We start from the raw sequence: 13418 nt of genomic DNA, 5'->3' as shown, positions 1-13418 counted from the left end.
ACTGAGGTTGAGACATGAGTAACCATAACAAGGAAATCAAGAAAGAAGAGTAAGCTGGGAGGTGAGAAGGATGAGAGACAATCAGAGCTGATGGGGAGAGATCAGAGGAGGGCGACGATTTTGGAGGTGATCCTAGGAAAAGAGGGGCAAGGACCGACCAAAGGAAGAAAGGAAAAGGAAAACAGAAAGGACAGTTATTAAGAGTCCCCTGGAAAAGGGAGTGCACAAAATGTTTTAACAATTCAGATTTAAGATCAAATCCAAGATCAGCTGAAATTAATCATTTTGTTTATAAGTGATCCCAGGGAGGGCTGCAGATGATGATCTTGTCCTACCTCACAATTTGCTTACACGTGGATGGTCTGATGTTCTAAAAAGCAATCAGGGAAGCCCCTCAGGCTGGGCACCCCGTTTGCGCCCCCATCAACTCGGCTCCTGAAAATGGTTTACTGCAGGTGGGAGATAATGTGCTCCTGACAGTCTGGGACACAGCACACATGGAGCTGATCTTCCTCCATCTTCTCATCTTTACATTGAAAATGTGGCTTACCAATAGATTTTTTTCAAAGTAAGAATCCCTAGAAACCAGAATACTTTTTCAATAAAGGAAAATGTTGCCAATAGTGCAAGTCACTGGTTCAAGAACTGTTAAGTGATTTGTCAATAAAATGAGAAAAGAAGTTATTAGGCTATCTCATAAATATATAGATAGTTAAGTAAATTGTGATGATAATATGTTATCAGCCTCAAAACTTCCTATTCCTACCACTGGTGACAGAGACAAACACCTTTAGTAAATTCTATTTCCTTTTCCTCTCCTCTAAACACCAATCAATGAATCCAAGCTTTACCACATATTAAAATCTTCTCTAAATCCCATTTAAGCCAGATTTTCCCTTCATTTCTAATCATAAATCTTCCATTTCCAATTATAAAAATTTATCAATTTGTGAAAACATTCTGACGAGCCCATGAATCAGTTTTAGAAAGGCAGTGTTTGAGTTATCTCCACACATTCATGTTTTTTAAAAAAAATATTTTAATGAGAACGCAATCCCCAGAAGCAATGAAATGGATAATTGGAAAGCAATGATGTTTTTGGCTACAATTATAGCTGTGATTAAATACATCAGCCTCTGGCAGAATTTGAAAATTGTAATTTCTTTTCCTAAACTTCCCTAAACCAAGTTTCCCCAAACCATTGTGGAAGCAAATATCATCTCAATTCTCCTCAGCAACAGAGCCCTAGGGCTTTGGGGGCCTTCCTAAGCCACTGCCTCGACACAATAAGAGAGCGTTTGCTGGAAAGTTGAGCATCATTCATGCCATTAAACTGAACTGGCTTTTGGCCCTGCTATGCTGCCTCTGTGCTTGGGCTTGTAAGTCATTTCTCAAGGGATGAGTGTGTTCCAGCCTGGACTCTGGTGACAGGGTAGCCAGTGTATAAAGAGAACAGAAGGCCCAGTGACAGACTCTGGGCCCTTCACACAGGGGCTACCCTGTCACCTCAGTTGACGCAGCTATGATGTGTGGCTTGCGTGTGGCTCTTAGTGGTTATGAGTAGGAATGTTCAGTTTTGTATTTTCTTTCTTTATTTCTTTCTTTTTTTTTTTTTTTGTGGATGTGGGGTTTTGGAGAGTGTTTGTAAGGGGAGCTTTTAAAATAAAATTTCGGTTACTTTTTGTGCAAGAGATTAAAAACTGGTTAATTTTCCTACTGCTCTGGCATTTTAGATTAAAAAAAAAAAGGAAACTATCACCGCTTTAGAAATAGATAGGATCCAATGTATTTAGAATTTTATAACAAGTGCATTGTGCCTGGACCTTGACACTATTTTTCTTGAAGCATTTAAGGAAATTAGTATTTCAAGTCCTGATATCTATTTTCTGACAAAGAATACAGATATGATTTACAGATCATTCTTTACTAAAGCTGGTCTTGAAAAATCTATGCTAGCCATTCTGAATAATTAATATGCTTAAGTGATCAAATAAAAATTATTTTAAAAGTTTATTCAATTCAGGCCGTCGACTTGCTACCAATTTGGCTACCTCCTCCTCTCAGCTATACAGCACACTTACCTGGGAGACCTACAGCTCCAGGCAAACCTTTGGGACCTCTTCCTGGAGGGCCACGCTCCCCCTTTTCTCCCAAGTCACCTGCATTACATTAAAGAAATGTTATTTTTCTGCATATCTATAAAAATAAACTTCTGTATCTTTAAACTTTAAGCAAATCTAAAATTCAGAAACCAAAAGGTCATGAAACTGCCATAAACTAGATTGTAGTGAGTATGCAGCAAGGCAAACATCAAGTTCATCCTATTAATAGATCTAAGGGGGGAAAATCAAATTATTATATTCACAGATACTGGAATGACATTTGACTTAATTGAACACACATTCTTGATAAAACATTCAGTAAAATAAGAACCAATGGCCACTTCCTAAACATGAAAAATAAATCTATCTTAACCCAAAAGTTAGCATAATGCATAATGGAAAACACAAGAATTAGTTCCACTACAATCAGAACAATATAAAGACACCTACTTTATCACTATTATATAACATTTGGTTTGAGGAATTAAAACTATCTCTATTTTCAGGAGATATGAATATATATCTTAAAACTCTAGAAAGTTAACTCAAAAACTACTACAAACAGTAGCATTCAGTCAACTAGCAGGGTACAAAATTAATAAATGGAAATTATAATTTTATATATATTAACACAACCAGTAATAAGACATAGTAAAGGCCGGGCGCGGTGGCTCACGCCTGTAATCCCAGCACTTTGGGAGGCCGAGGCGGGCGGATCACAAGGTCAGGAGATCGAGACCATGGTGAAACCCCGTCTCTACTAAAAAAATACAAAAAATTAGCCGGGCACGGTTGTGGGCGCCTGTAGTCCCAGCTACTCGGGAGGCTGAGGCAGGAGAATGGCGTGAACCCAGGAGGCGGAGCTTGCAGTGAGCCGAGATCGCGCCACTGCACTCCAGCCTGGGCGACAGAGCGAGACTCCGTCTCAAAAAAAAAAAAAAAAAATAAGACATAGTAGAAAAGACACCATTTATAATAACAATTAAAATATTAAACAACGATGAATAAAACTAATCAGAAATAGGCAAGTCCAGCATGACAAAAGGTTTAACATTTCTAAAGGACACCAGAAGACTTGAAAATCATTCTTAAATAGAAATGACATCATCATAAAATGTTGCCAGTTCTCCCCAAGCTGAATTTTCATCATGATCTTATTAAAAATACAAACCCATTTTTTATCAGAAAAGAAGATCCTAAAGTTTATGTAGAAAACACATAAGCCAGAGTAAGCCACAAAACTCCATAAAGAAAAGCAACATGAAGGGAATTAATTTGACCAGATATTAAATCAACTAAAATGTGTGGTGTTGGTCTCTGAATACACAGACCAGTGAAACAGAATAGAAAGCCCAAAAAGTAGGCCCAAATACATACAGGATTTGGGTTTATAATGAAGGTGGTGTCTTAAAGTGGGAAAAAGTTGAACAATTCAGTAAATGGAATTGGAAGAAGTGAGTAAAGAAAAGTTAGATCTATACCTCACACCCTATTCCAGGATAAAATACAAATGGATCAAGTATTTAAGTGTAAGTTAAGAATCAAAAGATAACAAGGGAGAATTATGACCTCAGATTGGCCTTTTTATTAAGATGCAAAATATGTAAAGTTCCTAAAATCAATACAAAAAGGCCAACAACATAACAGCAAAAAAAATAAATAAATAACCAAAATACATGAGCAGGCATGTCACTAAAAGGAAGTAAAAATGGCTCTTAAAAATATGAAAAATTCCCTGACTTCACTCTCATAACAAAATAAATGCAAATTGTTAAAAAAAAAAAAAAAGAAAAGGATGCTATTTTAACCTATAAGATCGGCAAAAATTCCAAAGTTCAATTAAACATATACTAGCAAGTCTGTGGAAAATGCACTGTCATGAATTGCTGATAAGAGTATAAATTTGGACAATCCCATTGGAGGGTAATTTGACAATAGCTATCAAAATTTTTTACCCAGCAGTTCTACTTCTAGGAATTTATCATAGACATACAGACGGAGTATATGCTGCTATTTTATACAAAAATGAAATACCTACAATGGGGTTCACTGTGGCCCTGCTATAACAGCAGAAGGTTCGAAACGATCTCTGTCCATGAAAAGGTTAAATACATTACAGAACTTCCACACAACAGAACACTATGCAGCAGTGAAGAAATAGCCAGGAAGCTCTTTGGAATGGTCTCCATGTCATACTGTTCAGTGAAAAAGGCAAGTTCCAGAACACTTGCTAAAGAACAATATGATTCATTTTTAAAAGGATGTAGAAAAAATACATATTCATGTATCCTTATATAGAATTGCTTATAAGGATATGTAAGAAAAGAATAGTATTGATTACCTAGTGGGAAGGAGAAAGGAAATTAGGCAGATAGGAGGCAGGGATGCGAGAGAAACTTCACTAAATATTTTTTTTACACGTTGTTAATTTTTGGAACTGTATAAATTTAGTATTATGAAATATAAATTAATCAATCTTAAAAACATAAAGTGTGTTGTCACAGTGTCTACATTTCACTACTGACTCATTGTTTATAGGGAACATACTTTGGATTGCAATGAACCATGTGAATTTGCAAGACATTTACAAGACAGTTGATTGAAATTGGGGATTTAGCGGGGACGGAACAAAGTCACATTAATTATCCCAGCCCCTAAAGATACCAAACCCAGCAACTTGGCTCATTAACAAAATGCATTGTTGCCTTAGTTAACTGGTCCTAAATGGCGTCTGCTGCTCTTTGCTGAAGGCATTATCCCATTATTCCGGTAGTACAGTAGTATATCATTATTCTATTATGCTGTTAGAAAATGCAATGGCACCTTGCAATAAATTCTATCCAGACCATTTTTTCCCAAACATTTGTATCAACTTAGCCTCACTCAATATTAAGTCAAATTTGTTCTAATTTTAAAAACAAAGTCATGTACACAACAAAAATAGAAAAAATATCTGTATAACCGTCTGCACTCAGATAGTCAAAGATCTCTAATTCTGAAGTGAATATTTAGTCACCATACTTTGATTTTAGCTGTGAATGTCTTTACGTGAATGTTTTTATGATCAACTACATTTCACCACATTTCAAAACAATTTAAATTTATATAAATACTATGAAGGATTGAACTCAGGTTGAACTCATATTTATATAAGCTAGTTTTTTTAACACTCATCATCAATATGGAATATTAGGAAGATATGACAATTAACATCTTATAAACTAATGGCATAAGCATTCTTGTTAACTTGGTAATTCGAGTGTCGTATCACTATAATTCTGGAGGCTGGAAATGAGAACAGACTCTCTAAATGTGCCACATTTTCTGAAGACATGAGATGAACATTATAAATTAAAGTGTGGCTTTTACACTGATAGTAAAAGCTAAACTTGTTTGTACATTTTAGCATGAAGCCACACCAACTTTTAATGTTGCTTCAAGGAATAAGACCAGTGTCTTTCTTGTGATTATGTCTTTGGTTATCAGTCAGAGAAAAACAAGTTTTAAGATGAGCTCCAAAACAGAGCCCATTTGGCAAACTGCCACGCCACAGCAAACCCGGCATACAGGTTGGTTCCATCGACAAGGTTAATCTACTACTTCAAACCCTAGTCATGTCTTCTTTTGAGATGTACAAAAACCAGCTCAGCGAACTAAAGGTCCAGCTGTGTTATCCTCCTCAGTCAAAAAATATGCATAAAGAGCTTGTAAAATAAGCTTTAGATAATGTACAGAGAAAAATACACAGCTTGAGCAGAAAAACAGCTCATTATAAATGAGTGGAAATTCTCATTGCTCTATAGTTGCTATTTATTTCATTTATTCACGAGCTATCATTGATGCTCTATCTCCATGTAAACAGATTATCACTGAGAAAGGTGTTAGTCATAATCATGACACGTGTGTTTTCTCAGACTTTCATTTACATATTGCAGTGTCTGTTTGATTCACACTAAAATATCTAAAAATATACAGCCTTACTCAAAGGGACTTAAAATTAATCAACACTGTGAATATTTTAAACTAATATTTATGACACAAAAGACCAATGTAATACCAAGCAAAGTGAACATAAGGCCAGTTAGATATCTCTCAGGTTTTGAGCCTGGGCCCTAACATTTTTGTATAGTATTGTATAAAGCATGTCAGTGAAAAACAGAAAAATTATAGACATAACCTAAGCTTTGACTATGATTTGAGGCATATTTCTACTAGCTCTTATTGAAAATGTTCTACTGTGTTCTTCAGAGTATTTTCTAGGAGAAAAACAGTGACTAAGACATAGGCTGAACTGTTCAAGCATTCATAATAAAACTTGTTTGTTATTTATGTAGCAGTTTCTCTGGAAAAAGGCTCTCAAAGTGGCTAGATGGTAGAGCAAGATTCATACCATCCCTTCTTTACCAGGGATGGGGAAAAAAGCCAACAAGCAATACTGAAATACATCTCTCCTCTAACTGACTGAAAATTTAAGTTTCAAAATGGTGGAATGTTTATTCTCAGGGAAATTTCAGCTGTTACCCTTTGGATATTACAAAGCTATATGTTTTCTAATAAATACTACTGTTAATGTATGTGGTGGGACAAGAAGAATCTAATCCAGCTGCCTAAAATCATACATTTCCAAAAGTATGACAGTGTTAATTGATTTTAAAAATTTAATTACCCCTCCCTACCTCCACCCCAAATTCTCCGAAGTTAAACTGAGAGAAGACACTGCTTTAAAGGAATCTGATAACGAGAAAGGGATGGAGAAAAAAAATCCTTTGGAAAAGAGAAAAGAATTATATCACTTCATGTTATAGATTATGTCATGAATACTGAAGAAAAATTAAGGGGAAATACCTCATATGATCAAGCTATGCTTGACGAATGAACTTAGTGCTACAGACATTTTCCAGGTTCCAAATATAGAAATTTATTTTTCTTTCTTTCAAACTGAGGTTCATCTGCTAGAGCCAACCCAAGCCAACCTAGCCACAAGTCACTGTTGCTAAATCTTCCCCAAACAATTCACCATTGTTTCCAGTGGTTCTCAACCCTGGCTGCACAGTCAAATCACCTGGAGAATATTTTCAAATCCCAATGCCCAGGCCAATAAAATCAGCATCTCTGGGAATGGGATCCAGACATCAGTGGTTTTAAGCTCCTCAGGCAATTCCAGTGTGCAGGCAAGGCTGACAAAGGCAGCTTTAGACTGTCTTAGCTTAGCAAGTGACATTGGCATTTTCATTTTTTAAAGAAGAGTTCTGTGACTGGCTCAAACACAGTTAAGCTCTGCCCCAAGGAGACTTCCTGTTAACCAAAGAAAATAGGGCTGTGATGTCTGTAGGCCCCATAACGCATTCCCTTTCAGTAGGAAAATGGGCAATTGCTCCACACCAGGTGCCGCAGAACCCCCAGGAGGGCCTGTTAAACTAGACAGCTAGACCTCAAGCCCAGAGTTTCTGATTCAGTGGACCCAGCATGGACCAGAGAATCTGCTTTCCTAACAAGGTCCCTGGTGACACCGCTGCTCCGGGGACAGCTCTTTCAGAACCACTACCCTAAAGTGAACTCAGGAAAGTCTGAGTCATCATGATCCAGCCACTTCAGCACAACAGATCCAACGAAGTCAACAATCTACCTAAGGCTGTAGAGTTTCTTAGAAATTATTTACAGAGTGAATTGAGACTAACCATAGAGAGAGCACCTAAGGCATGAGCTCCTGAACTAGTAAAGCAGGACAAACATGAATAGGTACGTGACTCTTTCAAAGAAAGTGCTCAGTTCTCTTTAAGAAAAACTCTACCCTCAGTCTGCACTCTATTTGATTTTGTCTAGCCTCCCAAAGCTTTGAAATCATGCCAGCCTTATAAGAGGTCTCAGTTAGACCCCATTTTTTTTAACATGAAGCTCTGAACACACCAAAAAAAAAGTAATTAAATAAATTGTTCCAGCTGAAGGTCTAGTTAGCCAACTGCATCAGCAATTCATTTATAGATCCAAAAAGGCGGCTTGCTTGCCCTCTGACCATTCATACCATAATATTTATCCCTAATTGGAGCACCGCAGTACTTAAAAAAGAAAACAAAAATCCCTCTCTTGTTTCTGATGCCATGTCTTTCTGAAGTTCCCCAGAAAGATGTCAGTCACTCATCATGACATAGAAACTACTCACTTTATTTAGTCCTCTCTGTAAAGTATCTAGGGCATATACACTCCAAGCTGATGTACTTACTCCCCTCAACTACCAGACTCCAAATGAGGCAGCCAGTTCTTCCACCAGTCCTGCTGAGTACCTAACACACTCATAGCCCCGTTCTTCTGCAAAATACTGGATGCAAGGGCTTAACTTGCTTTGAATAAAAATGGAAGGAACAAACTATCTTACGTACTAAAGAAGAAATTACATTAGATTGTATTTCAGAGCTGAAAAAAATCCCATCAAAACTAAATATCCAATGTGATATTTTAAAATAGGAGGAAGCTCCAATTCATGTTTTTCTTATGTCCTATTAACACATTTTGTTAGTTTAAATAACAACTACAAACATCCTAAGCATGGTTGCCATGTTAGAGGAGCTCGACAATGACTTCAAGGTCTTAAAAAAAAAAAAAAAAAAAAAAAAAAAAAAAAAAGCTGAATGATCATTTACCAGATCCCATAATCTTTGTTTTGAACCATGATTGAGGTAGAGTGTAATCGAAAAAGATCAGTACTAAAAGACACAGGACTTTAATTCTAGTATTTGGTCTACTGTTGTGGTATAGCAGGGACAAGAGAATATTATATAACAGTTTTTGAATCTTCACCATCACTGTTGTAAAAGAGAATAATACATCTTATCTCACTGGATATTCAGAAATTGGTAAAACATAAATTCCTTGAGCTTGATACAGATTATACATCTGAAAAAGGTTGTATTCTTTGGTTCCACGTGGGCAAGATGACTTACCTTTAGGTCCCCTCAAACCAAGGGCACCAGGGGGCCCTTTAATGCCCGGAAGGCCACGCATTCCCATCTGGCCTGGGAACCCATTCTCTCCAGGAGGGCCAGGGGGACCAGGAGGACCAGGCATTCCAGGGAGCCCAGAGGCACCCGAGTCTGGACGCTTAAGACTAGCAGCCATCTCAGCAAAATGCTCTGAAAGAGAATAAACAAAACAACCCAGAAGTGTCAGAAACATAAAAGTTATTCTAATGAAAAGAGAAGTATTCCAGATGACTTTTTTCTAAATGTGTCACCAGATCTTCAAAACTGGTGGTAAGACATGAATAAAGTTGGATAATTTCTCTGTGGGCTTTCTGCCAGGAAGCTTTGCTGGTGCTGTTTGATGCAGCTCTCCCTGGATATATTTGGTCCTGTTGTTCTGAGACAGAGTCAGGGCGCAGGAATGGAGGTAGCAGGGACCGGGATTTACAAAAATCTTCAACTAAGGCTTTGGGGTGAATGGTGTTCTGGAAGGATGTCGTCTGAATACCAGCTGGGTATCTGAAAACCCAGGATGGGAAGACAAATGAGTTTCTTAACATAGGTGGAAGCAGATATCCAGACAGTTTTTAAAAGCCAAAGACATCGTCTAGAACTAATATTCAGACACCATTTGAGACCTCGCCTCATGTTCTTAGTTTGAAGATATTATATAAACTGAAATATCCCCAGGAGTCACAGCCTCTTATAAATCCTCCTTCTCAGAAGTTTTTTCCATGCTTGAAATAGACAGCAAACATTAAAAATAACTTGTTTCTTGGGAATGGTCAGAGTTAGTCTTAAAAATTAATAACTGTGTGGGCTTTTCCAGGAACCATTAAATAGATTCTGAATCACCCACGAAAGCCATGGCCTACAAGAAAATCTCCCCATGAAAACATTCTAAGGGAAATATTCTCATGTAATGTTTTTTAAACTTAGAGGGTAAAGGAGAAAATGAAATGGAAACAAATTTCTACCCAACATTTTTAAATTGTTTAAATGTGAGTATTCTAAATTTGCTTGTATAAGAAGAGTTTGCATCGAATCATAATTTTTTAGATATGTAATGTTTAAAATTAAAATAGACGTTCGGGACAAAATGTCTGCAATGAAGAGACCTATATTGCTTTTCAAATATAGAAGTGAATATTTCGTTCCCATTTGGTTCTGGAAAACTTCTCAAGTCTCCTAGACAAACTAGACTGTCTAGTGAGCATACAAAAGAGTATCTCTTCATGACAAAGTTAGCTACACCAGAATACTATCACTAACTGTAGGCTTCAATGTGACAGAACTCCTCAGCGATAGGGTGCTTTTGTACATCTTCATTTTCTGTGTGTTTTTGTAACTAGACCAATTCTGAAACAAATAACAATTGCCATAGTTACAGATACATTTTGACAAGGGTTAACAAGTATGAAAATGTGTCATAATTTTGGTAAATGCTGGTTATTGATTTTTTTTTTACATATGTGTACATGGATGGAGATAATGTCCTTACGCTTCTTATGGGCATGGAGTCAGTCATGTACTTCTCACAAAACGTAGAAAAAGCCTAGGTCAATGCTAGGTACACACTAAGTGGTAGGGTCTTAAGGAGGGGAGAGACAACTAAGAATTTGTGTTCCAAAGGAAAAAAGTGTGTGTGTGTGTGTGTGTGTGTGCGCGCACTTTGTTATAAATTAACCCCCATGGCAAAAAAAAAAAAGGGGGGGGCAGGATAACCAGAAGGGTAATATTTTACATTGAGGCTATGGACTATATACTATTGTGGATGCCAATAGTTGGATAAAACAGAATTGGCATTAATATTACCCTAAATATCCTGTCTTTAAGGCATACCAAAAGTCACTCTTGTTTACCCTTGCATATCTGCAAGAATAAAATCTTAAGAAACAAGAGTTGATGGTGGAAAAAGTCAAACCATTGTGATTTATTTACCTTGTATGACTCTCATGCAAACCTGCTTAATGTGCTGATCTGTCGGTGCTCTACCCTGCGACAGAAAAGAAAAAAAGGCAGATTATGCACAAAATCATAAAGAGAACATTGTTAAGTTGTAAACTGACAGACTCTGCAAGGAGCCAGGTGGCTGGATTTACAAGAGAACTTGCTGAGAAGCTGATGCCTAGAACAGCCCTGCTGCAGTGGGATGGAGCCTCCAAAGGGAAACCACAGAAGCTGCCCACCACTCACCGGAGGGCCCTGGACACCAGGCAGGCCGGTGGCACCCTGTTCTCCCTGCACGCCCCGGGGTCCAGGTGGTCCTCTTGGTCCTTCCACTCCAGGAAGCCCCCGACTTCCCTCAGGCCCTCTCAAGCCAGGCTCCCCAGGATTACCTGCCTGGAACACAATTGCACACTATCAAACCAGGGCTAAGCATAAAGAATGTGCCTGCTTCATACTCATACAAACACTTACATGAAATTTGGGGCTTCCTGCATTCTGCATCCTAACAGGTGTTCTTTCAGAGGTTACAAAACCTTCACCGCAAGGTGAAGACACATAATGCCACACAACTTACACATCCTAGTATACCTGATGTAAATGACGAGTTGATGGGTGCTGACGAGTTGATGGTTGCAGCACACCAACATGGCACAAGTATACATATGTAACAAACCTCCACGTTATGCACATGTACCCTAGAACTCAAAGTATAATAATAAAAAAAAAAAAAAGGAAAAAAAAAAAAAAAAAGAAATCTAGTTCAAGTTAACTTTCAAAATATCTTTCTTTTGGCTGGGTGCGGTGGCTTACACTGATAATCCCAGCACTTGTGGGAGGCCGATGCGGGCGGATCACAAGGTCAGGAGTTTGAAACCAGGCAAGCCAATATGGTGAAACCCCATCTCTACTAAAAATACAAAAATTAGCCGGGCATGGTGGTGCACAACTGTTGTCCCACCTACTTGGGAAGCTGAGGCAGGAGAATCGCTTCAACCCAGGAGATGGAGGTTGCAGGGAGCAGAGATTGCGCCACTGCACTCCAGCCCGGGTGACCTAGTGAGACTCTGTCTCAAAATAATAATAATAATCATCATCATCATCATCATCATCTTTCTTTTGGGGATAATTATTCTTGCAAAATGTTTATTGGAATACTACTTTTTTAAAAAAACTACATACTTTAAGTCACTTCATACTTTAAGTCACTCTCTAAGAGTAACTTAGTTTTCAATAAGCTTGTTAACATTTCCTGGCTATACAAAAGCCCCTGCATTCCTACAAAATACGTTACTTTGCATATCAATAATGCAGCAAGCATAAAATAAAGATATTTCCAAGAACATAAGTTATTTAGCCCTTATAACTTTTTTTTTTAGAGAATGTGAAGATGCCATGTATATCCAGGAATTACTAAACTAAATCAATGCATTTAAAATACCGCATTTAAAATGCTGCATTTAAAATACTTGACCAGGCCGGGCGCGGTGGCTCATGCCTGTAATCCCAGAACTTTGGGAGGCCGAGGTGGGCAGATCATGAGGTCAGGAGATCCAGACCATCCTGGCTAACATGGTGAAACCCCGTCTCTACTAAAAATACAAAAAATTAGCAGGGCGTAGTGGTGGGTGCCTGTAGTCCCAGCTACTTGGGAGGCTGAGGCAGGAGAATGATGTGAACCTGGGAGGCGGAGTTTGCAGTGAGCCCAGATCATGCCACTGCACTCCAGCCTGGGTGACAGAGCAAAACTCCGTCTCAAAAAAAAAAAAAAAAAAAAAAAATCTTGACCAAAGAAAGTTACAACTTATCTAAGTATCAAGGAAGTTAAAAAAATCTAAATATTAAAGAAGTTAAAAGTAAACCATGTGTTTCCTTAGCATAAAAGCAAACACAAGTTAGATTTTTTTTTCAGCTGAAAGCAGACCACTAAAAGCATTCAAAAGAATCATCTAAGATAAATGTTTTAAAAGAGACCAAATTAATTCACTTTTTGTTAAACTAAAAATTTGTTAAATTCTTTTGGTAGAATTTGTGGCAGAATAGCTCTAATGTACTGCAGCTGTTCAGAATAAGAATGAGAAGATAAAAGAACACAAGGTAGCAAGGGAATGCTAGTGTTCAAGATATGAATGTTTGTAAAGCAATTTAATCCTGCTTCTTTTTCATATGCATCGTTTATCTAGAAAACCTGGCTCTTTCAAACAAATACTTTAAACTGAAGAAGGTGATGAAGCAATGCTTTTACTAGACACATCCAAATAAAGCTCAGCAAATGTGCTTTTCCAATTTCTCTTTATGCAAAAGAAATTGATATTCATCTAAGTCAACTTGCCAAAATAGTTTCTATGAAGAAATTATGGTTTAAAAGACTTCCTGAAAGACTGTCAGCAGGACAAGGAAAAGGTATCCTATA

General features: G+C 37.6%; 1 protein-coding gene across 12 annotated transcripts in view; it reads right to left on the bottom strand.

Annotated features, from left to right (window-relative positions):
* COL9A1 (collagen type IX alpha 1 chain) overlaps positions 1 to 13418 on the bottom strand; it is a 177486-nt gene that overhangs the window by 7801 nt on the left and 156267 nt on the right. For all 12 annotated transcript variants that reach the window (XM_077999781.1, XM_015136653.3, XM_028847450.2 and 9 more), the window contains 4 exons: positions 11255 to 11401; positions 11000 to 11054; positions 9041 to 9229; positions 2082 to 2159 (listed from right to left, as the gene is read on the bottom strand). In XM_077999781.1, coding sequence (XP_077855907.1) covers positions 2082 to 2159; positions 9041 to 9229; positions 11000 to 11054; positions 11255 to 11401 — 469 coding nt within the window. The remainder of the gene's footprint in view (positions 1 to 2081; positions 2160 to 9040; positions 9230 to 10999; positions 11055 to 11254; positions 11402 to 13418) is intronic.

This window comes from Macaca mulatta, chromosome 4, assembly GCF_049350105.2.
Source record: "Macaca mulatta isolate MMU2019108-1 chromosome 4, T2T-MMU8v2.0, whole genome shotgun sequence".
NCBI classification, from domain to species: Eukaryota; Metazoa; Chordata; class Mammalia; order Primates; family Cercopithecidae; genus Macaca; species Macaca mulatta.
The sequence above is the reverse complement of the archived record's forward strand: the minus strand, read 5'-3'. Positions and strand labels throughout refer to the sequence as shown.